Source organism: Mustela nigripes, chromosome 2 (genome assembly GCF_022355385.1).
Source record: "Mustela nigripes isolate SB6536 chromosome 2, MUSNIG.SB6536, whole genome shotgun sequence".
In the NCBI taxonomy this organism is placed as follows: Eukaryota; Metazoa; Chordata; class Mammalia; order Carnivora; family Mustelidae; genus Mustela; species Mustela nigripes.
Window position 1 is genome coordinate 174,149,560 of NC_081558.1, and position 26,856 is coordinate 174,176,415.

At 33.4% G+C, this 26,856-nt stretch overlaps 1 protein-coding gene across 2 annotated transcripts in view; it reads right to left on the minus strand.

Annotated features, from left to right (window-relative positions):
• EPHA6 (EPH receptor A6) overlaps positions 1 to 26,856 on the minus strand; it is an 876,957-nt gene that overhangs the window by 315,368 nt on the left and 534,733 nt on the right. For both annotated transcript variants that reach the window (XM_059392124.1, XM_059392125.1), the window contains one exon: positions 7,232 to 7,356. In XM_059392124.1, coding sequence (XP_059248107.1) covers positions 7,232 to 7,356 — 125 coding nt within the window. The remainder of the gene's footprint in view (positions 1 to 7,231; positions 7,357 to 26,856) is intronic.

Genomic DNA, 26,856 nt, shown 5'->3' on the forward strand with positions numbered 1-26,856 from the left:
TTTGGGATAACATATCTATAAATTGTATGGATGTACATTCTGAAACAGCTAGAACCAAAGATTTTCTTTCTAGACACTTTTTTTTTTTTTTTTTTACCGATGAAAAAACAGGACTAAGAAAGTCAAGATCTCAGCCAAAATCAAGTTTTTGAACACTCAGGCCAAGACTTTTTTCTAATACTACACATTCCCTGAGAAAAGGTCACTGATAACAATACTATGTTGTTTGACCTCAGATATTTGTAGACGTTCCACATTCTAAGCAGCTTAACTTCTTTCCTGATTTACAGAATAACGCTCTTAAGCAGAACATAAAAAACAGCATGAATTCCTGAAAGAGTGGTATAAATATTGATCATTTGTGGATTATGAGTCAGCAATACCGAGTAACTTTGATCAAAAGGAAATGGAAGGTTTAGAATACCTTAAAGACTGATGCACCAATACTAAAGACTGAAGAGAAGAATATTACAATGAGCTGAGGCTTAAAATTCTTTCAAAGTTTGCTGAGCACACAAGTACCTTAGTTAATAGTTGGTCTGCCACCACACCCCCTTAGATTACATTTATGTGTTCCTGCTCCCACTCCCCCAGCGTTTGCTTTTCTGACTGTAAAGGTTTGTATCTGGCACCTTCTTTACAGACCTCCATATGCATTCCTAAAGCCACTACAGAGAACCAGAAGTGCCAAGATATATATATATACTTTTTTTCTGTATAGCCCATTAGCTCAGCTTCTTTCTCTTTACAGGATGAACTCTGAGATGTAATTTATACTCCAGAACTAACCTTGGTCACTCTGAGTTTGACTGGCATTTTCTTTGGAGTCTTGTTCCCCCTTCTCTACTGGTTTTCTCAGGAGCTTCTCTCCCTCTGCACCCCCCTTTTTTTTTCTTTAAGATTTTATTTATTTATTTATTTTTGAGAGAGAAAGAGAGAGAGAGAGCACGAGAGGGGAAAGGGTCAGCGAGAGAAGGAGACTTCGTGCTGAGCAGGGAGTCCAGTGCAGGACTTGATCCTGGGACTCCAGGATCATTACCTGAACCTAAGGCAGTCACTTAATCAACTGAGCCACCCAGGCGCCCCTCCCGGGAGCCTTCTCAATTAATCACTTGCTTACAAAATCCTCTGTCATGATTTCTAGTTGCTTATAGGCAACTAGATACAAGAGAAAAAGCAAAGCTGTTTTAGACCCATCCATTCATCCATCCATCCATGTTTATCTATGCTTGTTACTTCCCTCTCTCTTCCTTGCTTCCATCCATGTATTTGCTTCCCCATCCCATTCCAACTCAACAAGCAATATTGGAGACAGCATTGTGTACACTCTATTCCTTTCCATATTTCTCTGTATTTATATAATTATATATATATATATATATATATATATATATGCATACACACAAATATAGCGGAATATTTGTATTCAAAAATTAGGATCATTTGTACATGTATTTCTTTGTATCTTGCTTTCTTAATGAACAGTATTTACATTCCTAATAAAGAAGGAAATTAGCACTTTAAGAGTTCTATTGTAGGGTGTTATAAATTTTACAAAAACATTTACTTGGAAGCAGAAATCATGTTATAGCTGTATATAGAAAAAATGCACATATCAGGGAGATCATATGATAGTTGTCTCTCTCCGCCTGACTTATTTCGCTAAGCATGATACGCTCTAGTTCCATCCATGTTGTCGCAAATGGCAAGATTTCATTTCTTTTGATGGCTGCATAGTATTCCATTGTGTATATATACCACATCTTCTTGATCCATTCATCTGTTGATGGACATCTAGGTTCTTTCCATAGTTTGGCTATTGTGGACATTGCTGTTATAAACACTCGGGTGCAATGCCCCTTTGGATCACTACGTTTGTATCTTTAGGGTAAATACCCAATAGTGCAATTGCTGGGTCATAGGGCAGTTCTATTTTCAACATTTTGAGGAACCTCCATGCTGTTTTCCAGAGAGGTTGCACCAGCTTGCATTCCCACCAACAGTGTAAGAGGGTTCCCCTTTCTCCGCATCCTCGCCAGCATCTGTCATTTCCTGACTTGTTGATTTTAGCCATTCTGACTGGTGTGAGGTGATATCTCATTGTGGTTTTGATTTGTATTTCCCTGATGCCGAGTGATATGGAGCACTTTTTCATGTGTCTGTTGGCCATCTGGATGTCTTCTTTGCAGAAATGTCTGTTCATGTCCTCTGCCCATTTCTTGATTGGGTTATTTGTTCTCTGGGTGTTGAGTTTGCTAAGCTCTTTATAGATTCTGGACACTAGTCCTTTATCTGATATGTCGTTTGCAAATATCTTCTCCCATTCTGTCAGTTGTCTTTTGATTTTGTTCACTGTTTCCTTTGCTGTGCAAAAGCTTTTGATCTTGATGAGATCCCAATAGTTCATTTTTGCCCTTGCTTCCCTTGCCTTTGGCGTTGTTCCTAGGAAGATGTTGCTGCGGCTGAGGTCGAAGAGGTTGCTGCCTGTGTTCTCCTCAAGGATTTTGATGGATTCCTTTCGCACATTGAGGTCCTTCATCCATTTTGAGTCTATTTTCGTGTGTGGTGTAAGGAAATGGTCCAATTTCATTTTTCTGCATGTGGCTGTCCAATTTTCCCAGCACCATTTATTGAAGAGGCTGTCTTTTTTCCATTGGACATTCTTTCCTGCTTTGTCGAAGATTAGTTGACCATAGAGTTGAGAGTCTATTTCTGGGCTCTCTATTCTGTTCCATTGATCTATGGGTCTGTTTTTGTGCCAGTACCATGCTGTCTTGATGATGACAGCTTTGTAATAGAGCTTGAAGTCCGGGATTGTGATGCCACCAACGTTGGCTTTCTTTTTCAATATCCCTTTGGCTATTCGAGGTCTTTTCTGGTTCCATATAAATTTTAGAATTATTTGTTCCATTTCTTTGAAAACGATGGATGGTACTTTGATAGGAATTGCATTAAATGTGTAGATTGCTTTAGGTAGCATAGACATTTTCACAATATTTATTCTTCCAATCCAGGAGCATGGAACATTTTTCCATTTCTTTGTGTCTTCCTCAATTTCTTTCATGAGTACTTTATAGTTTTCTGAGTATAGATTCTGTGTCTCTTTGGTTAGGTTTATTCCTAGGTATCTTATGGTTTTGGGTGCAATTGTAAATGGGATTGACTCCTTAATTTCCCTTTCTTCTGTCTTGCTGTTGGTGTAGAGAAATGCAAGTGATTTCTGTGCATTCATTTTATATCCTGACACTTTACTGAATTCCTGTATAAGTTCTAGCAGTTTTGGAGTGGAGTCTTTTGGGTTTTCCACATATAGTATCATATCATCAGCGAAGAGTGATAATTTGATTTCTTCTTTGCCGATTTGGATGCCTTTAATTTCCTTTTGTTGTCTGATTGCTGAGGCTAGGACTTCTAGTACTATGTTGAATAGCAGTGGTGATAATGGACATCCCTGCCGTGTTCCTGACCTTAGCGGAAAAGCTTTCAGTTTTTCTCCATTGAGAATGATATTTGCGGTGGGTTTTTCATAGATGGCTTTGATGATATTGAGGTATGTGCCCTCTATCCCTACACTTTGAAGAGTTTTGATCAGGAAGGGATGTTGTACTTTGTCAAATGCTTTTTCAGCATCTATTGAGAGTATCATATGGTTCTTGTTCTTACTTTTATTGATGTGTTGTATCACATTGACTGATTTGCGGATGTTGAACCAACCTTGCAGCCCTGGAATAAATCCCACTTGGTCGTGGTGAATAATCTTTTTAATGTACTGTTGAATCCTATTGGCTAGTATTTTGTTGAGTATTTTCGCATCTGTGTTCATCAAGGATATTGGTCTATAGCTCTCTTTTTTGGTGGGATCCTTGTCTGGTTTTGGGATCAAGATGATGCTGGTCTCATAAAATGATGTTGGAAGTTTTCCTTCCATTTCTATTTTTTGGAACAGTTTTAGGAGAATAGGAATTAGTTCTTCTTTAAATGTTTGGTAGAATTCCCCCGGGAAGCCGTCTGGCCCTGGGCTTTTGTTTGTTTGGAGATTTTTAATGACTGTTTCAATCTCCTTACTGGTTATGGGTCTGTTCAGGCTTTCTATTTCTTCCTGGTTCAGTTGTGGTAGTTTATATGTTTCTAGGAATGCATCCATTTCTTCCAGATTGTCAAATTTATTGCCGTAGAGTTGCTCATAGTATGTTCTTATAATACTTTGTATTTCTTTGGTGTTAGTTGTGATCTCTCCTCTTTCATTCATGATTTTATTTATTTGGGCCCTTTCTCTTTTCTTTTTGATCAGTCGGGCCAGGGGTTTATCAATTTTATTAATTCTTTCAAAGAACCAGCTCCTACTTTCGTTGATTTGTTCAATTGTTTTTTTGGTTTCTATTTCATTGATTTCTGCTCTGATCTTTATGATTTCTCTTCTCCTGCTAGGCTTAGGGTTTCTTTCTTGTTCTTTCTCCAGCTCCTTTAGGTGTAGGGTTAGGTTGTGTACCTGAGACCTTTCTTGTTTCTTGAGAAAGGCTTGTACCGCTATATATTTTCCTCTCAGGACTGCCTTTGTTGTGTCCCACAGATTTTGAACCGTTGTATTTTCATTATCATTTGTTTCCATGATTTTTTTCAATTCTTCTTTAATTTCCCGGTTGACCCATTCATTCTTTAGAAGGATGCTGTTTAGTCTCCATGTATTTTGGTTCTTTTCAAACTTCTTTTTGTGGTTGAGTTCTATCTTTAGAGCATTGTGGTCTGAAAATATGCAGGGAATGATCCCAATCTTTTGATACCGGTTGAGTCCTGATTTAGGACCGAGGATGTGATCTATTCTGGAGAATGTTCCATGTGCACTAGAGAAGAATGTGTATTCTGTTGCTTTGGGATGAAGTGGTGTTGCAACATGGGGGCTTAAGTGGGTACGAGAAGAATAAATGAAGGAAGATGGGATTGGGAGGGTGACAAACCATAAGTGACTCTTAATCTCACAAAACAAACTGAGGGTTGCTGGGGGGAGGGGGTTTGGGAGAAGGGGGTGGTATTATGGACATTGGGGAGGGTATGTGCTTTGGTGAGTGCTGTGAAGTGTGTAAACCTGGTGATTCACAGACCTGTACCACTGGGGATAAAAATACATGTTTAAAAAAAATATAAAAAATTATATTAAAAAAAAAAAAGAAAAAATGCACAGTTACAATATGAAGACATAGTTGGAAACAGTTTTAATCCTATCAATTATTTTATGCTCGCTCTGAAATGTTTGATATTCTAACGCTTTTGATTAGTTGCCTATACATTATGTTGAAAAGTTTTGATTTTTATTTAATTGGGATATAATTTCCATGCTATTGTATACTTGTTCTATGTTGTATTATATGTCAAATATTTCCTTAATTCTTTCTTAAATGATTTCTAATCCTGATTTAGTGTGCTTTTCATCTTTGGGTCTGTTTATAAAATTAATCTTTATAACCCATTAGAAGAGCTGATATCTTCATTTCCCTTTTGTAAATGTGAAGTGTGAAACATAGTTAGATTAATTGAATTTCTTGGCCACAAGCATCATGAAAGTCACAATCGAGCATGAATTAAGAATCCCTGGCTTCCAACTCCATGTTTACTACATGTACAGTAACTCCATTAGCACTGGATCATTGCCATTTTCTTACAAAATAGACTCCTTCGTAACATTATCTATTCTATAATTAAAACAAGGAAATTATGTCAATTACCATCTTCCAGAATATTATTGATTTCTAAAATTTTGATTGAATGAATATGGTTCCCTTTTTACAGAGTCTGTATGATTTGTCCTTATTTGGAAATATTCAAGTTATCTTCATCTTCAAACATACTAAGCATCAATGACTATAAAATGAGAACAATTTTCTATGTGCAAAATATAGCCTTCATAAACCATAAAGGAGTATTCTCATTCTGAAAAGTTGCTTATATATGTGCCCATTGCCTTTTAAAATTATGATAATTTTTGCATACCTAAAGATCTATTTAATAAATAAGTAGACAGAAAATATGTATATTTTGTGACAGCATGCTAGAGGTTATAACATTTGAAAGGATAGCTCAACAGGATTTCTGGCACATCCTGGGCTGGCTAATGTGCAGAATCTGTAATCCAATTAAAACTCAATTTACCCTTTCTTAGACTGTGGAGTTATTCCCGTTGGTTCATGATAATGGCAGTTTTCATTGACTACATAATGCTGAAATTACCAGGGTGTCAAAATGGATACAGGCCGGCTACTGAGTTACCTCTCCTTTTCAAATTTATATTTGCTCAGTAGCAATAGAATAGAAAAAGACAGACTTCTATTTCTGTTTTTGTACTTCTTCAGAAGAAATAAAAATTTATTTGTGATGTTCCTTTGCTTCTAGTAAGTTACGGAAGTGCAAGACTTCCTTCTTACTGTACTACACAACTAGAAAATATGTATGATTTTTACCTTATTTTTTAAATTAAGTGTTCCCTTTATCAGTATTCCAGAGCACCAGTAGCACAATGAGACATATCAGAATTGCTATGTGGTCTACTATAATGCCTATAGCCACAATAACAGTGAGAAATCAGGGGAAAAAAAACATAAAGAAAAAAGTGGATACAACAAAGGTAAGGAAGTATATAATTTGGGAAAATAAAGAGCTGAGAACAATTTTAAATGACAAAAATGAAAATTAAGATTAAGTTGAATTATTAACCAGATTTTTCTTGCTAGCTTCTTTAAAAAAAAAAAAAAAGAAAAAGAAAAACAGCTGACCTAAATGTAAAGAAAAATTTTAATACATCAGCTATTTCCATTTATCCCTTAAATCATCCTTCCCAAATATAGTGAACTGTAACTTTAAACTCATCAGCAAACAAAATGGGCTACAAAAACTCTCTCTTGAGGTTATAGCAATTCCATTTTACCATGTCTTCCAAGTGAATTGTAGAAAGCTGAAGGAGTTACTAACTCTTGCTATATTGGAAAAATCCCTATAGTAAGTCATGATGGAAATGAACATCTTGTGTCTTCTACTTTTATACTCTGATACAAAACAAAATGAATTAATTTAGAAAGTATACGCATAATAGTAAATTAGAGAGTTTTCAAAGACATAGTAGGTATGAGGTTAGGTCAGAGAACAGGTTTTAAAGTAAAATAATGTAACAACATGCTTGATATATACATATATACATATATATGTATATGTAGTTTTTTAGGAAGCTTCAAATAAGACCTACTTTCTCATAGTACTTGATCTCGTAGTCCAGAATGGCTCCATTGGAAAAAGCAGGTGCTTGCCATGATAGGGCAATGCTATTTTGGGATGCCCAGTCCTTCCTTACCACACCTATCAGGGAAGGTGCTGAAAGGAAAGAAAATAACTAAGAATTAATTGGCAGGAATCATTCTCCATAATCCTTTCTTTACTATTTTGTCTTCCAAGGAAAATATAATTCTTGTTGAAGAGGATAGCAATGTTAATGTCAGATTAATAAGAAAGCCTTAGGATCTACTCTATTTAATCCAAATAAACTATTTAAATAGATTTAGAAACACTACTAGGGAACATGGGAAAAACTCAAATAGTCCAAGAATGAGAGCCAGAAGTCATCATCTTAGTCTTTGTTAGAGGAGGACATTTTTCTTTAAAATGGCTTTGGTTTTAGGCTACTGCATGAAGTACAATACATCTGGATCCTATATTTTAGCAAGTCTAAGTATGCTGTAGAAAAACACTCTGCAATTACAGGATCATTTATAGGCTTTTCTTTCTCCTCAAGACTTAGTACTTCATGAAGTCTTAGTGATTTATGAAAGTTTATAGCACAAACTTCTTAACTATAAATTATTGCATATCAACATGAGAATTATTTTTTGCATGGTTTCTGTGACATCTGAATAAAATTGAAACATTTAACTTCTGAAGTTTATTTTCAGAATCATGTCTTCTTTCCCTCAATATATCATTGTTTTAACAACCCAATCCTAACCTAATCTTGCATTAAACTTCCAGAATTTTCCTAGAATATGTATATCATAGACTCTTTTCTCATTTTCAATATTCTAATTTTTAAAAACAGGCTTTTACATAGAAGTTAAAATTCATTCATAAAAAGAGAAATATAAATGAAATATACTGAGATACCATTTCTTACCAATAAGATTGGCAAAAATCCAAATATTTGACAGCAGGCTCTGCTGACTAGGCTATGGGGAAAAGCACTTCAATACATTGTTAATGGGAATGCAAAATGGTACAACTTTTAAGAGAGGAAATTCAACAATTTAAGGCAAATTATATGTTCATTTACACTTGGGCTTTTGGAATCTATCCCAAAGACACACTGAACAAATACAAAGTGACATATTTACAAGACTACTCATTGAGATTTATTTGTAAAGATTGGAAACAATTTAACTGTCCATCAGAAAGGGACTGGTTGAAAAACTATGCTACATCCACCAGAGAATTATGGCTATCTATAAATACTATAATGGAGTTTTTTTTCAGGATATATTTTTAAATGAAAAAAGTAGGGTGGGAAAAATGTATAAAAAGCAGTGTAAGGATAATCCCAAGAATAGAAAAAGTGATAACAATGGATATCCTCAGGGGTGGGAGGCAATAGGATGGACAGTATAAGGTTGGTAGATAGAAGTCTCAGAATCTGCCTTAATAGTTAAATGGTTAGAAAGCAAATCAGTACTGAAAAAAGTATCAAAAATTAAAAAAAAGGAAAATAAAAGTAAAAGAAACTTGTGTATTGAGGCAAGACTCCAAGATTAACTACTTAAAAGTACTCTAAAAAATAGAAACTTAGCATGTATCCCAATGAGATAATTTTAAGGATTAAAAAAATCTATAAAAATTATTAAACTGTTTATAGTAATGATGTTGTAGGTAATATCAGTATAGTAATTCTGAATCTGTGTGTGTATGTTTAGGGTTAAAACAAGTGAGTAATTATTTTGGTGTTATTGGGGACTAGATGGGTTTGTTTTTCCTATGGGAAATAGGGATATAGATATCAAATCAATGGAGGTACATAAAAACTCTATTAATGATAAACTCAAATTAGAATTATCATTATGAACTCATAATGTATTCCCAACTCATTTCCAGAAATCTATTCAAATAAACCAATTGCAGGTGAGAACAGAATTTGAAAAAAATAATTCTCTACAATTAGAATGCATATGCTTTAAATTTCTAAGAAAGACTTGGGTATTAAGTTTGGTATTTTATTTCTAAGTGTTCACTTTGTATTGTAAGGATAAAGTTTTTCTTTCATTTATGAGAATGACAAGTTTGGTTCTCCTAAGAAAATAAGTACTTTAGAAATTATATTTAATACTCTTTCTAGTTGTTCAATGAAAGCATTTTTGTTGCACTAAAATATATTCCTAAGGATGAGTGATAATTACAGAAGTTGGTAAAAAAGAGAAGAGCTTGTTTTATAAGCTCAAATGGAAATAGATAGCATGGTAAAGACAAAAGATGCTCAAATAATTCACTATTTAAATTGATTCATATTAACTACTAATAAACTACCAGTAATAAGTTTATTGCTGTTGGAAATTGCATCAATGTTTTTGAATTATAGTATAATAATGTATTAAATGGAGTTTTATGGAAAAATTAAAACTTTAAGGTCACTCATACAAATTACAAGTTGCCTTAAATGTATCAATTCATTACAATTTTTGAAAATATCCTTTTCATATATAAAATCTTATGCTTAAATTTCAGTTTAATGTGCAAGGTCATAAAGCAACAATATTACCAGTATACTACATTTTGCCACATAATTATTTAGCATTCAAGGTCAAGTGGCATAATCCTTGCAAAACTGATTATAAATTCAATCATGGCAGCATATTAGAATGACTATTTATTAACACATAGGTACTGTCTTTTCTATTACTAATAGCTCAATTACTAATTACTAAATTTGTAAAGGTACAGATTTTATGAGTGCTCTCCTATACTATACTATTCTATAAAATAGAAATAAAAAAAAAATCCATTCCCTAACTACCCTGGGAAGTATTACTAACTACACTATTCTCTAGCTAATCTAGTTATTGTTCCTTCACTTATACATGGACTTCAGGGTCCAACAACTATATAACCTCTAAAATCTTTTCACTTTGGACATCCCTTTCATATGTAAATATCCATATTTTACATAGTTGTAAAATATACATAATTTTTGATAATTCTATTTGTTAACCATATATTTGAAATCCTATTCCATATTTTGATATTGTCTTTATAATTATTACCTTAATGGATAAAATATTCTACTATGTTTATACTTTATCAGATCAATCCTCTAATATTGAAGTTTCCAATATTATCTTGGTAGAGTTCTCACACTTTATACACACATTTTTGATTTTGTTAAATTATTTTACAGAGAAAAGTGCTTTACATAATTTGGATTTTCTGAGCCATACTGTGTATTAATATATTGCTTTTGAAAAGAGATACACAATATATACCAGACACACATTTTAAACAATTAATGAGTTAAAGCAGATGATTTGGAAAACAATTTATAGGTCAATATACATCACAAATGCTGTATTTTCTATTTTCTGAGAAGGCTAACACCATATGGAATTTTATTTTAAAATATAGCTTCAATACATGAAACCTCAAGAATTTGTTCTGAATATATTTAATAAATCTTTTTTATTAATAACCTGAGTTTATGTAACATCTGAATTTAGCATATTGTGACAATACTGTAATAACAGACTTAAAGGGGAAAACACATTTATTCCTCCACATGAGAAAAACTAATTTTAGAACACAGAGGGCAACTATTGATTTTTACTTCTGATTCTAAAAAGTCAGAGAAGGAATTAATAGGGAAATAAGATCTGGAGTTTGTCAGATCAGAGACTGAGAGACCTGAAGGCTCAAGAAATGTTTCCGGAGTACAGAATTGTGTATTCAGTATAGTTTTCAGTAGAATTGTATTTCTGATATACATCCTTTCTTAAGCTTTCAAAATCTTAGCTTTGACCTTCAAAATAAATGATTATTGAATAGATTACCATGTTTTTAAAAATGTTTTAATACAAACCTTTCTGATTACTACATTTTCTGAATCTCAAGTAGTTTACCAAGAACTACACGGCAGAATAAGAAAAATACATAATGGAATTAGTGAACAAAGGAGTTTTTATTCACATTAGGATGAGCGTTATTTTCTAACGCTTATGTGGAAATACCCGAAATAATAGTAAATCATTCTCTTTAATTATTTTGCTCATAATTAAGACTTAATTGTGTGTGTGGTTAGGTGAAAGAGAGAGCAAGAGCACAGTCCTACGCACATGTGTTTGTGACAATGAAAATCTTGACAGTGAATGTTAAATAATAGAATCTTTAGTATGAGGATAGAACTTGTAAGTCATTTTATACACTTTTCAGCCATGCAGAGAATCTCTTAGCATATCCTTGTTCATTGATTATCCACTTTTTGTTTCAACGGTTGCTGTAGAGAGTACACCACTCCATAGGGCTACCAGTTTCTTTGTGAAAATCTCAAATTGCTAAAATATTCTTTCATGGAGTCTTTGTTTTTTTTCCTGGGACTTCAACCTCAGTCCTGGTTCTTACCTTTAGCATTAAGGCACACTTTTGCTCATCTATCAAATTCTTCTTCTCTCTTCTTCTCTCCTTTCTCTTTTCTCTTCTTCCCGTCCCTTTTCTTTCCCCTTTCCTTCCTTCCTCTCTTCTTTCTACATTTCCTTTTTCTGGTGCTTTTTTACTGTCTTTTTAAAATTCTTTTCCTTTCTTTTCTTCCCTGTGTTTCTTTTCAGAGAGATGTGTATGTTTGTGTGTGTGTGCACATGCGCATGTGTTATAGGAAATATAATCAATGACTTAATAAAATGTAAATAAAAAACAATAACATAATAAATAATATGCACTAGAAAGTGCAAATCAGAACAGACTCTTGAGACTATGAGTTTCCCTTTTTCATTGCTAATGAACCAATGGGTATAGTTGCAAAGCAAGAACAGGTAAGAGAGCTTCGTTCTGTAGATGCTCAAGAAAGGGATATGCGACAATCAATACTGTAATTAAACTTGTGAAATTCTGTAAATGTGATATTTATCATGTGAATTTAAATTTTTGAAACCTGAGCGCATACTTCAAACTATTTTTGTTCTATATCTTGTTTGGAAATTTGGTGCTTTATATACCATAATATATCCTATGAGTATCTGCCTCATGTGTTCTTCTTTTGATGTTCCCCCAGAAATCAGAGTTTAATCGTAATATATATTACCTACGTTCCCCATGTAGTTGAAGTGTGGTTATGAGTGAAATATGCATGTCATGCTTAAGGCACAACTGATGCTTTATTTTCTCTCTATAATTTCTGTCTTTTTTCCTATACCTAGAAATAACACTGTGGTATGCTAAGCCATATGACAGCTGTCATAGAATGAATAATGGCTCACAAATATGTTCACATTGAATCCCCAACCTGTGAATGCTCCTCTCTGGTAAAAGAGACTCGGCAGTTTTGATCAAGCTAAGGATTTTGAGATAGAAAGGCATTCCGGAATATTCCAGGTGGGCTGGATATAATCATAAGAAAGAGGCAGGAAGTACCTTTATAGAGAAGCAGGGCTGTGGTGAGCCAAAGAATACAGGCAACCCACAGAAACAAGGAGAGCAAAGGCACAAACTCTCCCTGGAGCTGCCCGAAGGAACCAGCCCTTCCTGATGCATTTGTTTTATCCCTGTCAGACTCATTTTGGACTTCTGATACCCAGAGTTGTAAGATAATAAATATCTGTTCTTGAGACAGTAAATTTGTGGTAATTTGTTCAAATAACAATAGGCCTCTCACAATGATTCAACTGATTTACTTTAAAGACCTTAATTTGGGATGCATTCATGGTTCTGTAGGGACCATAGTAGGTGGGTTTTAAAAAACAAGTTCCTAAGGAAAAAAAAAAAAAGTTTCTTAAACAGTGATAAAAAGACACCTATCAATTTAACTACCTAATTCATTTGATGTATTTACTACTCTAAAAAAGTATTCGATCTGTTTTTTTTTTTAAACATTTTGAAAAAAAATTGGATACTCTGGTTCTAAAGATTTTCTTTACTTAACTTACAATTTGTCAGGTTTCTCACTTCTCTGCTTTTCTTATTTAAAAAGGCAGAGGTGCTCCTCTTTCTGATTATACCACCTTAAGTTATTGGTGACATAGGTCTAATTTTTTTTTCCAGTTTTTCCTCAAAGTAAAGGTTGTTCTATATTTTCAAAGGCCCTTAGCTTTGAATTTCAAGTCTTTCCCAAAGAAATACTAACATCATGTAACACTAAGCTTGCTCACTCTACTTCTTCCTACCATGTCAATGTGATGCTTGTAGGGAGCTTGACAAGACAAGTAAACATTGTGGGAATATTTGCACTGTAAACTCTCATTACCTGTGGAGCCACAGTGAAAAATCACTTGATTAATAATAATTCAAAGTGGTACAGCACTGGCAGCACTTAATTGTATAGAGGAAGACCTAAAACATTATCTTTAAAGTTCTTTTCAGCATTATCTGTGCCTTTTAAATTTCTCTTTTATTAGTTTTATGAATGGCTGATTTAATATGCTCACTGTTAAGCACGTCTTTAGGCTGCTATTTAGCGTAATTTATATCATATACCTCTACTGACTATTATATCATTCCAGAGATGTTTGAGAGATAGTTTATATGACAGATGCTATAGAATGTAGTTTCTTTGAGCTATAAAGAAAAAAAAAATCTCCAAATTAGACCAGTCTGAGATTCTGTCGAACTTATCATTACCTGTCAATTTTCACTAAAAAGATATATGTGTTGTACCCATATTTTCTAGGCATTTAGTATATGCTCTTCATCAGAATCTCAGAAAGTTGGCCTGACCATAGAGAAGATTCTGGAATGTGTCCCTTTTCAGTTCAACTTCAAACAATTGCTTTATTCATAAAAATTTTATTATATTAAAATCAGGAATCCTGGTTTCTAGTGATTTTTCTAGCCAAAAGTACTATTATTTGAACTGTACAATTATGTATACTATGTATGAAAATTATATATGTAGATTTAAAATATAATATTATAGTTATATTTGAATATGGTTTGTAACTTCTGAGCCTCAGATGATTCATCAAACAGTTTGTATTATGGGGCACCTGGGTAACTTACTCAGTTGAGTGGCCAGCTCTTAATTTGGGTCTAGTCATAGTCTCAGAGTCCGGAGATTAAGCCCTACGATTAGGCTCCACAATCAGCAGAAGCTGCCTGAGATTCTTTTTTTTCTGACCCTCTCCTCTCTTTCTCTCAAATAAATAAATAAATAAATAAATAGAAATCTTTTTAAAAACGTTTATATCATGTTCCATATATGGAGGAAAAAATTATCCCACTTAAATACCAACCCCCCCAAAAAGGGGGGGGGGAGTGACCAGGAGAGTCATTTATTCATAAACAACTAAAACAACTTAAACAACTAAAATAACTTTAACTAATATTGTGGAAAAGACCACAAAAAGTACTAAAACTTGTAAAACATAGATCTTTAATAAATTGATAGAGCTCTACAGGTTTTATTGCTACATTTAAGAACAAAAAGTTTGGACACTTGAAAAAACTCTGTACAATACATTTTAATGGAGCTGTTTTAAAAATGACAGATCTAAGAGCATGGGAAAATAAGTTCAATATTTAAAGTGACAAAAATAAGTTGTAAATCAACATGCATGCTATGATTCAAAAAATAATTCTAAGTAGCAGATACCTCCAAATTGTATAACTAAACTGTGTAACTACTATATAACTAAATTATATAACTATCAAGACCATGTTGGAAGATTTGGGAATGAAGAAATGATGACCTGGTTTCCCTGCCATTAGGTCAGCAATACTAAAAAAAAAAAAAAAAAAGTGGTGCATCTGCCACAAAGATGACCCTCATTCTGAGCCTGATGTTGAGAACAAAGAAAAGCAAATAGTTGATATCCCTGTTTGAGACTAAGAATTTTTGGAAGTTAACCAAGGGGATTTTTTTGAACTTATTCTAGCTGCAAAATACTTAGACATGGAAGGGTTTTTTTGATGTTACATGTAACACTGTTACCAATATGATCAAGAGGAAAACAAATGAGGAGATCTGCAAGACGTTCAATATCAAAATTAACTATATTGAAGAAGAGGAAGTCTAGGTAGGCAAAGAGAAGCAGAATGCTGTGCCAGACACTAATACTAGAAAGACTCTTCTAAATACTAGTTGAACTGTTCTGTTTAAAACTGTTAACTTTAGACAAACAGTAGATAAATGCAGTGGCAAATCAATTATATTAGCAGAATACTGTTTCCATTGCATGCATAGTTTGAGTACAGATTCCAAACCTATGGCTGACTTTCTTCTAGATCAAAAGCTTTTTTTTCCCTTTGCTCTGAATAGAACTGAACCTTGGGCTATTAAAAATATAATGAATATATATGCATATAAAAGCATAATATCTGTACATATGCATATTATAGATTTTTAAATGAAATCATATCAAGCTATCAATAGTGGCTTTTCATGTTAGCCTAGAAAAATTAGATATAAGAGAAAAACAGAAACAAATCTAACAACTGACCAATAGTTACTGATTTCTAAATTACATTAACAAATTATATTATCCATAACTTTTGAAAGTACTTGAAAAGGAATATGATTTTATTTCAAAAACCTACTTAATCTTAGTGATAGCTAATGTGATAATCTGAAATTATTTTCAAAAATATAATTCAAAAGTTGGGGTGCCTGTGTGTCTCAGTCAGTTGAGCATCTATCTGCCTTCGATTCAGGTCATGATTCCAGGGCCCTGGGATCCAGCCCCAAGGGGGGCTCCCGCTCAAGGGGAGTCTTCTTTTCTCTCAGTCTGCCCTCCTGCCAATCATGTTCTCTCTCTCTCTCTCTCAAATAAAATTTTTTAAAAATATATAATTCAAATGTTAATAAATTTCAAAATGTTAAACCCAAATATGAATAGATTTATAAGCTATGATATAAAGTAATACATGTAGCTTATGGAAGAGTCATCAAATTTTAGTTGTTCCCTATATTTTTGTCATCCTTGAATTTATGATGATACAAAATTGGAGAGGAAGTAGTTGAAAGAACATTGACTTCCAAAGTATTTTAAACCAAGAAGCTTTATGAAAATTAGTTTTAAAAATGTTATAGATTTGCTTATTGGATGCCTCAAAAAGGGAAAAAAATCATATTCTGTGCTGTTGGACACATAAGGTGCATAAACAGACATGAAAATTTCAGTCCCATTTTGGGGCTGTGAAACGACTCATGGATAACCTTGGGAATTTGAGAAGAAAGATTCACATTTAAGGAACTGTTCATAAGATAAGATAAAATTGTAGCAATTACCTTTTTTCCCCTTAAGATAGAACTATGGACTAGCTTAAGACTTTTTTAATCACTTCAGATAGAATTGATTTTGATGCCTGTGTCCTAAAAGATTTATTTTCTATTCCTCATTGACTACCTTTATCCTAACTTCTTGATATTCCTCTTTATAGAATATATAATATTATACTTCACTTTCACTTTTACATTATACTTCACTTCCCATGCTCTTTCACATATATCACCTAATACATATTGTGATTTTATAGGTACAGTTAATCTCATGTTAAAAGTGAGGACAGGGGCATCTGGGTGGCTCAGTCTGTTAAACGTCTGCCTTGAGATCAGGTCATGATCCAGGGGTCTTGGGATCTAGCCCCATGTCAGGCTCCCTGCTCTGTGGGGAGTCTGCTTCTCCCTCTCCCTCTGCCCCTGCCCCTGCTTGTGTTCTCTTTCTCGGTCTCAAATAAATAAATAAATAAATAAATTAATTAATTAATTAATTTTAGAAGTAAGGACATAGGTTCAAACAGGAAGCAACTCACAATTATGTAAAATATAAGGAACAGACTGTAGACTAAGTCTGGCACTATGGACTGTACCTCAGTGATTGTGGCATTCAGGCTCTGAATATCCCATAGACCTAGAATAGTGCCACACAAACACATTAGGTACCTTTTATGTGACCATCTTCCATTCAAAACTTGTTTAAATCTTGTTTCAAGGTTTATCAGACAATTGTCCTGCCTTCTGCGTTTTTGTTTTATAAATCCCCAATGGTACCATAGGAACACTGTCTAACTGATTCATATATTACATGCATATGACAATAATTTTATGAGTACATTAATGTAAAAGTAATATATAACATATAATATTACCAGAAAAGAAGTAAAGTTGCAAAGTGATAGAAGTTTGAACATATGGTGTTGACCAAATGGATATACTCTAATTTAATTGTATAATATTAAGATCTATCTTGCATTCGTTTCTTGAATTTTTGATATTTTCCATTATTTAGCTGTTTTATTTGAAAAAAAGTACTTAAATTGAGAAATTAAAGCCAAACCAAAATATTCTGAGTTATTTGATTATTGATTAAGAGTACTCCCAAGATCAATAGCTTTTTCACTAATTCTAAAGGCATCTTCCTCATCCCCATATCCTGCTCCACCCCATAAACTGTGCTCTCACAGAGTGCTCTAGTTACAGTTTAACACATCTTGATTGGTAAAATTCTGCTGGATTCCATAGATTTTGTAGGTTATAATCCTAAGATTCTATGTTTTCTATAAAATATAGATGTAAAATATTTAAAAAGCTGTGTTTGGGATTTTTTTTTCTCTTACTTTTTGAAAGTGAGAGCCCGTGTGTGTGTGTCCAGAAGCTATAAAAAGGGGGAAAGTACGCATACTGCTGGCCTCTTGAGGGAATGTTGAAAGATCCTGTCGCAACTGATTCAGGAGGATGTAGTTGTGTTCCTGCCAAGTCACCAGAAATGGAACAGTAAAACTGCTTTTGTTCTCTCATTAAAGAAATAATGCGATGCAACAGCAGATTCATTGGCATTGTTTCTGTTTGAAGCCAAGAGGAATAAATCTTGATTCTTCTTTGATGGAGGCAGTCTTTGTGTAGGACAAGTAGCCAGGTGCTCCCACAGCTGCTTTGAAACATTCATGACTTCCTAAGGATATGGGTGATTTTGTTCTCATCATTGATCAAATAGCAGAGTAAATCACTGACGTAAAATAACACCTGGCTGAGCTTTGTGTTTTCCTCTCATTTTCTCTAGTTAGTAATTCTTGTTTACAAATCACTGACTGCATGAGGAGGAAAAGGCTGTGTATCTTGTACTGGCTGCTAGCTCATAATTTCTACTTCACTTTCTTTCTCACAGTACCTGAAAAGGCATTCAATGCATTTTATACTTTTTCTCCTTGGTTTTTTTTTTTTTTTTATGATTACTTTCTTAACAAGCCAAATGGCATTGTTCTATATATACCAGAGATGTTAATAGTATTACAACGATTTTGTAAACTAAAAATGACTATTATTAATAATGAATAATGCAAATCTTTGCCACATTTTTGTACTTCATTTGAAATGTAATATGATATGCTAAATAATCTTTCTTTCTAAATTCTATTTATAGGGAAATAAGCATGTCAATAAAAATCAATTTCTTTTAGGCTCTACATTTGCAAGGTGAGCTTATGCAACCAGCTAGTGTTTGCTATCTTAGGACTAACTTACAATTGATGGTGCAGTATATATGAAACATATATAAAATGTAATATTAATTTTAAAAACTACTGAAATTCAGCAATATGTAATTTCTGAATATTTAAATTTTATTAGCTAAGTGTGGGCAAAATGATAAGATAACAAGAGGTAGACCTGCTGTTGAAATGCTGACATTCAGCAGGCACACATTGTTGTGGCCGTATCAATGGTTTACAGCCAACAGTCTTCTATCTGGTTGATGCTTATAACACAATATTTTAAAGTATTTTGAGAATCACCCTGAATGTGTAAACTATTGTCCTTAACAATTTCAGAACTGTGTCACTTATTGTAATTTTTATCATTGTCTTCTGCTTTGACTTAGAAATCAATTTCAATTGATGGGCAGTTTTTTTTTTTTTCTTTTTTAAATTTATATTTCCCTTTGTATTTGTAGACTTTGGTTGCATAATTTTGCCTGCTTCTTAGGGAAACTAAATCTTTGCTCAAGGTAGCCTATTGGGCAAAAATTGGCCCTTATCATAAAACCACTAAGAAATGACCCCTGTCTACTGGACAGTCTTCCCCAGATACCCACAATGATGTTTCCTTGCCCGAAGTTGTGTTTTAGAAAAACCTGAGAATAATTTGGTCAGACCAATTTCCTTACTTCAGTCACTATCTCCCCACATGTTAGGTTGTTGTTCTACCCTCAACACTTTATACACTAGTCCTCCCTTGTCCATGGTCTCACTTTCTGTGGCTTCAGTTATCTGTGGTCAGCTGTGGTCCAGAAACAAATGGTCCTCCTGACATATTTTCAGAAGGTCAGTAGTAGCCTAACTTGTGTCACAAACCTATCTCATGCTCCTTACTTTATTCATCTTGTCACATAGCCATTTTATCATCTCACATCATCACAGGAAGGGTAAACAGTACAATAAAATATTTTGAGAGAGAGCAAACATTCACATAACTCTCATTACAGTATATTGTTGTAACTCTTCTATTTTGTTGTCACTATTAATGTCTTACAGTGCCTAACTTATAAATTAAACTTTATCACAAGTATGTATGTATGTCCACCAACTGTGCACAAGGGCTCCCTTTTCTCCACATCCCTGTGAACACTTGTTATTTCTCATGTTTTTCATCTTAGCCATTCTGACAGGTGTGAGGTGATATCTCATTGTGATTTTGATTTGCATTTTCCTGCTGATGAGTGATGTTGAGCATCTTTTCATCTGTCTGTAGAAATATATCTATTCGGATCTTTTTTAGCAGGACAGTTTTTTTTTTTCACTTTTTTTTTTGTGTGTGTGTGTGTTGAGTTGCATAAGGTCTTTATATATTTGGAAGTTAGTCCTTTATAAGATTTATCATTTGTAAATATCTTCTCCCATTCCATAGGTTGCATTTTTGTTTTGTTGATGGTTTTCTTTGTTGTGCAAAGACTTTTATTTTGGTGTAGTCCCAATAGTTTAATTTTGGTTTTGTTTCCCTTGCCTGAGGAGATATATCTAGAAAATATTGCTATGGCTGATGTCAAAAAAATTATTGCCTATGTCTCTTCTAGGAGTTTTCTGCTTTCAGGTGTCACATTTATAAGACCACCAGAATCACCAGAGAGAAGAAGTTAACACCAAAATAAGACATCACCTAAAGACATTTTCACACAACTATCCTATCTCTCATGTATTCTGAGATCCCATTTATCTTTTCAAAAAATCATGTGTTTTCCCATAAGTACCTTTATATCGCTTCCCTTACCTTCAAGATGTGTTGGAAGTCTCAAATTCTAATCTCCTCCCTGAGACAAGTTTTTCTGTGAATTCCTATGTGCGTGCATGACTAAAATCTGTCTTTTCTCTTGGTAATCTGCCTTTTGTCAATTTGATGTTCTGGTCCCCAAACAATAAACAAAAGAGGGTAGAGAAAAAGATGATCCTCCCTGAGAGTTTCAATGCAATGGGCATGGCCCTCAAAGATAGCAGTATAATTGTGGATGGTATTTTTGGCTTAAAAGTTTCATGAGAGCCTGACTGAAATGCTTATACATATCAACATGCAACTTTATAGTAATGCATAAAGTAAGTTTAGATAAAGGGAAATTTGCAAGGAATTAGAGGGAACTCCACAGGGCACACAGTTCAGAGAGCAAAGATCTATAGTCAGTGGATTCTTAAGATAAACTTGGGCCTAAATTTCTCATTTCATTTTTTTATGGTTAGTCCCTTTAGAGTTTTCCCGCTTAGGTATGTATTATGTCTCTTTTATAATACCTTTTTGGGGTGGGAGTATATTTAAATAGGTATATGTAGAATTATTAGTATATATGTAATCTATATATGCATCTAAAGTAGGAATTTTGGAAGAAAGTCTATGGCTTCACAAGTATATTGGTAAAGAGTTAGTTCAAATGTAATTTTTTACATTCCTGTATTGAGTCCACACAAAATCATTCAAATAAGCCCCTTAGTTAAAAACCTTAAAAATCCCTCTTGGCTTCTTACGTGTAATTGCCTCCACACCAAGAGATGTCAATTTTTATGATGATGTCAGACATAATGCCAAATTTTGAGAAGATTGAGAAACATATGGTAAGCTAGAACCAGCTCTCATCTGCTTGCCAGAACCTACTGTACCCATCTTTTCATTATTCAACCTTCAAACACTTCAAACACGATAAATTAGTTCCTTTCTTCCTTCCCTCCTTCTTTTCTCTCCTTCCGTCCCTTCTTCCTTCCCTTCGTCCTTCCTTTCTTTCTCCCTCTACCTTCCCTCCCTACTTCCCTCCATTCCTCCCTTCCTTCCTTCTTGCTCTGGAGAGCCAGTTTTTAAACACTAGCATATTACTGGTCATAACTCAGTTTATCAAACTTAGGGTGGTTGTAACATTGCCCTTCAAGATGTTAATAGATGTGCCACAAAGAAGGTATCTCATGTATCTTCAAATAAATTTGGAATATGCTAGATTAAATAAAGTTACTGTAAATATCCAAAAAAAAAAAAAAGAGGAGATAGTGTGATACTTCTCTTATTTCATATTATCTAAAATGAAAAACTTTCACTGGCACCATGTTCATAAAATATCAGAATGCTACAACACTACTTTTGGAAACAAAGTTAGCTTAACTTTGGAAAAATTTATTCTGTTGGCCATGGCTCAAGAATTTGTATTGATTACTGCCCTATTGCTGGCAAGTGTCAGAAAGATTATAAAGTGCCTTAAGCTTCTGAAGCGAAACTGGGTTTCTTCTTCACTGAGATACCTCTTCACTGAGAAAGCTAACGCTACAAATGAATAGGGATAGAGGGACAATCAGGAGAGCCTTAAGAGAGGCTCTCATTTTAAGTCCTAGCACAGTGCTCTGATCAAACACATGGGCTTTGGGGCCAGGCTGCATAACTTTGAATCTCCATTCTGCTACTCACTAGTTATGTGACTGATTAATTTACTTAACCACTCTGCTTCCTCATTTCTTTCTTCTAAAAATTGGAAATAATAATATCCATCACTGAGGGTTGCTGTAAGGATTACATATGTTATTTCATTTGAAGCATTTAAAATAATTCTTGACATATTGTAAGAACTCAAAATTGTCTATTATTATTGTTGTAGACAAAACAAAGAAGCAATTTCATTAATAAATCCTATAAAAGATTTTGTAATAGTTAATATCACAAATCTAGGAAAACCTTACATATCCCACATGCTGAAAAGCCATGAGGGAAACAACTTGTTTCTTCATGTATGAAAGATTTTTGGTAAATATCTTCCAAAGGATACTTATTAAATTTGAATGTCTTTGGTAAGTGTTACTTTGGAAATCTTTTTCCTGAAAATTTTATGTTTCAGATTTTAATAAATTGTTGCACAGTGAAAGGATTTTGTAATTAAGTACATTTTGGGGGAACATTAAATTTTAAAAATCCCTTAATAAAGATATTGTCAGAGATTTTAATGTGTTATTCTGTTTTGTAAGCAGTGAGGGTCATATTGTATGCACCTTTCCTTAATTCAACTGACCAAGGAAAAGATTTTTGAAAAGCATGTCAAGGACTAATTTTGTATAGAAACACATTTAGAAGATAAGTCCTGGAAATTTAAACATTTATCCAAACTAATATATCTTCTTGGAATTTTCCAAGATCTTACTGATTGCTATCTATGAACATACATAAATTTCATGTTCCCCATTGGTACTTCATGAACTGGAAACACCAGGTTAAAAATAATGACAGTATGCTAGAATCCTATTTTCCGGGCATTTTTTTTTTTTTTTTTCAGTGAATGATTTCAATAATATGAATTTGGCATTTTACTTGTTTTAGTTCTGCAAGTACATATTAACCAAATATGGGTAATCCTTCTTCCAGTGTTTCTAGATGTGTCCAGTACATGTCAGAGATTTTTGGCATAAGATAAATATGATAAATATATCATATTTATAAATATAAGATAAATATTCTACAACAGAGACACATTACTTCTCATCCAGAGACATGTCATGTCAACATCTTTATTAAAATCAAATTTTCACATCCTTTATACAGAGAGATCATCATAAAAATGCTAATGAATCTACACTTTATTCCCTACATCTATATATTGAGGTCCTAATTAATGTTTTAATACCAGGAAATAAACTCCTACCTCTGGGTCTGGCCATTAAGTAAATTAGTAATTAAATGCAATACTGGTGTGGTGCCCGGGTGGCTCATTTGGTTAAGGGACTAACTCTTAGTTTCGCTCAGTTCATGATCTCAACATTGTCTAGCTCCCCTCTCAGGAGGGAGTCTGCTTCTCTCCCTCTCCCTTGTCCCCTCCCCTTGCTCACATGCTCATTATCTCTCTCTAAAACAAATAAATAAATCTTTTAAAAAATGCATCAACAGTGTCCTATGACCACAGAAATTAATGTGGTGCCTCCCTTTGAGTCAGATGATACCTTATTTCCTAAAAGGGTGTGGTGGAACAGATGGCTATTTTAGCAAACTTTTAAATCTTTAGGACATGAGTAGGTGACTTCTTGTTTACCTTAACTGCTGCTAGTTTCTGCATATGTATCAGTAGAAAACAATAGTCTATCTAGTCAAGGAGTACAAAAACTAAAGCTAGAAGCACAAATACTAAAATTGAAACTAGATTGAATCTATAGGACATCTTGTTGAAAATGATGCAATTCATGTTTTCCTGTTCATTTTCCTTTCATGATAATAAAAACTATAGTATATTTGACTGATTTAATCCTCATAAAGGTTGGGGTTTTTTGTTTGTTTGTTTGTTTGGTACATAACTCAGTTGTTGATCCATCTTTGTACAAACCATCAGGTGGTTGACTGTATGACTAGCACAGATCACTAAAGTTAAAAATGCTTTAGTTATTTGAAAGAGCACATCAATTGAGCACTACTGTGCTTGCCCAAGTCAGGGTGGATCCTAATTGCTTTGACAAATTTCCTGCTGGGAAATTGATCTTCAAAGATTTCTTAATGCCTTTTTTTTTTTTAACCCATTTACTTCATTTTAAAACTTCAAAGTCTCCCTTTCTATTAATTATCACATATACTAGAAAACACAAAGAACAAAATGCTATGTTTTATTCATCTAAGCAGAGCATCTAAACACTAAGTTACAGCAAAGATTGGAACTTATTGAAGCAAAGGTCATCTTCTGTCAAACAAAACCATAAGAGGCTTTTCTTTTAGTAGAGAATTCATGAATATTTTATCTGAACATTTCCATGAACTTGCTGTAAAAGCTATGTTTCTTGGCATTTACTGAAGATGTCAAAATCAGTTACTGTAATTTAAATATTTTACTAAGATGCTTATCAGACTCCCATTTAAAACATGCTTATTTTCCATACAATAGTTCATCTAAAACAAACATTTCTAGTTAACATTGTAGACTCTTATATTACATAAAATCAAATTCTGCTTTCTTATATTTGTACATAAATATTAGTTATGTTTAATATAACTTTGTGAGTCTACTAGAAAAAATAACACTAAAACAATGAGTGAAAGACTTTCTCTACAGATGCTTCTAGTTTTCAGCTAGTGTTAATCAGTCTCTTGGGTTCCAAATTGTGAAAGGATCTTAAATTGGTCAACCAAAAATTAACCATAGCTCATAACCTACTAAAAAGTTTTTAAATTCAATTAGGCATGATTATTTGATGCTCCAAAATACTTCTAACATGTCTAAGTCTTTTTTTAAATTTTCTTTATTTTAACATTTTATTTTTTTTTTAGATTTTATTTATTTATTTGATAGACAGAGATCACAAGTGGGCAGAGAAGCAGGCAGAGAGAGAGGAGGAAGCAGGCTCCCTGTTGAGCAGAGAGCCCGATGTGGGGCTCTATCCCAGGACCCTGGGATCATGACCTGAGCGGAAGGCAGAGGCTTTAACCCACTGAGCCACCCAGGCGCCCCTAACATGTCTAAGTCTTAACAAAATGTTTCATTTGCATATAATACATACATCAGCAAAACCTCTAAACCTGATAACATTCTCACTTGCTGAAAAATAGAAATTACTTTTGAGTACTCACACGATTGTTCTCATGAAGACATAGGAATTGAGTGAATGTAAGATGTCTGTCTCTTTAATTTGTCTGTCCTGTAAGTGTGATGCAGCCTACTTAATAAGGGTGAATAATGTAAAATCCTTTAAAGTCAAATCTGGAGTTAGATTTTCTTAACTTTGAATTCTGGATCAGCAGCTTAACTCTTGACAATTCACGTATTTTCTCTGTACCTCACTTTCTCATCTATAAACTAATAGCATCTATCTAATGGAATTGGTGTAGGAAATTTAACAATATAATCTCTACAAAGTGAGTACTAGCTCAATACTTGGATATAATAGGCATCACTAGCAAATAAATAGGCTATTATTATTATTATGCTAACAAATCTTTTCAGAAAACTTTATATTAAATAGTTATTTTTTGAGAAAAAAATCTTATGTATTTTATTTATCTCAAAGGCTTTTGCATATATTTCCATTAGAAAAATTGTAGAGCAACCACTAAAAAAGGTAAAGAAAGAAGTATAATCAGTATGGAGCTCCTGGGTGGCTCAGTCCGTTGAACCTCTGATTCTTGATTTCAGCTCAGATCATGATATCAGGGTTGTGAGATCAATCCCTATATCAGTCCTTTTCATTAAAAACATTAAATAAATAAAAGAATTTTAAAAGTAGCTTAATCAATACTCTAAAAAAGTAGAGAAATATAATCACACAAAATGCTTAATTAAAAACAAAAACAAAAAAAGACTGAAGACAAAAATAAAAACAAAGAACAAGAACAACAAATAGAAAACAGTGACAAATATGGTTAATAGTAGTCCAACTATACCAGTATTCCCTTTGAATTACAAGTGTCCAACTGCATCAACTAAAAGACAGTGGTTCTCAGAGTCTATCAAACATAGTGCAAAAGGCTGAAAATTCTTTACTTCCAGAAAATAAAAACCAAATTCAATCCAATTCTTTCTGCTTTAGGGATTTAGAGAATCCTTTCAGATTCTGCCATTATGCTATTAATCCTAACTGACTGCATACCTGTGACTATTCTTTTTTTGTTTTTAAATGTACTTTATAGACATTTTAAAGAGGAACTGGAACACATGATCAACCAGTTCTATTAGCCAGATGATCTTTCAATCAGAAGCCTGCTTATTTTATTTTGAATACTTCCAGAGGTAGGTTAATCTACCTTTCTAAAATAGTTCCATACTTTTGTTTTACTGAAATTAGTACCTTTTTGGGGAAAAAAATCTGTATCATATATAAATATGATCTTGGTATCTCTCTCCAATATTTACATTTTTCTTCTTTCTTGAAGTATACTGTATATATCTATATCTATATATTTATATATAATTTCATATATGTAATTAACAGTATATATTTAAGTTGTATAATTTGAGGAGTTTTGACATATGTATATACATGGGAAACCACAGCTATAATTGAGATATCAGATGTTTTTATTACCAGCAAAAGATACCTTCTACCATTTGTAATCAATTCCTCCTCCACAACTGTCCCAGACAACTACTGATCTGCTTTGTCTCACTATAGAATGTTAGCATTTTCTATAATTTTAGAAAATGAATCATACAGTATGTCATCTTTTTTTTGCATGGATTCTTTATTACAGCATAATAAATTGAGATCATCTACATTGGTACATGT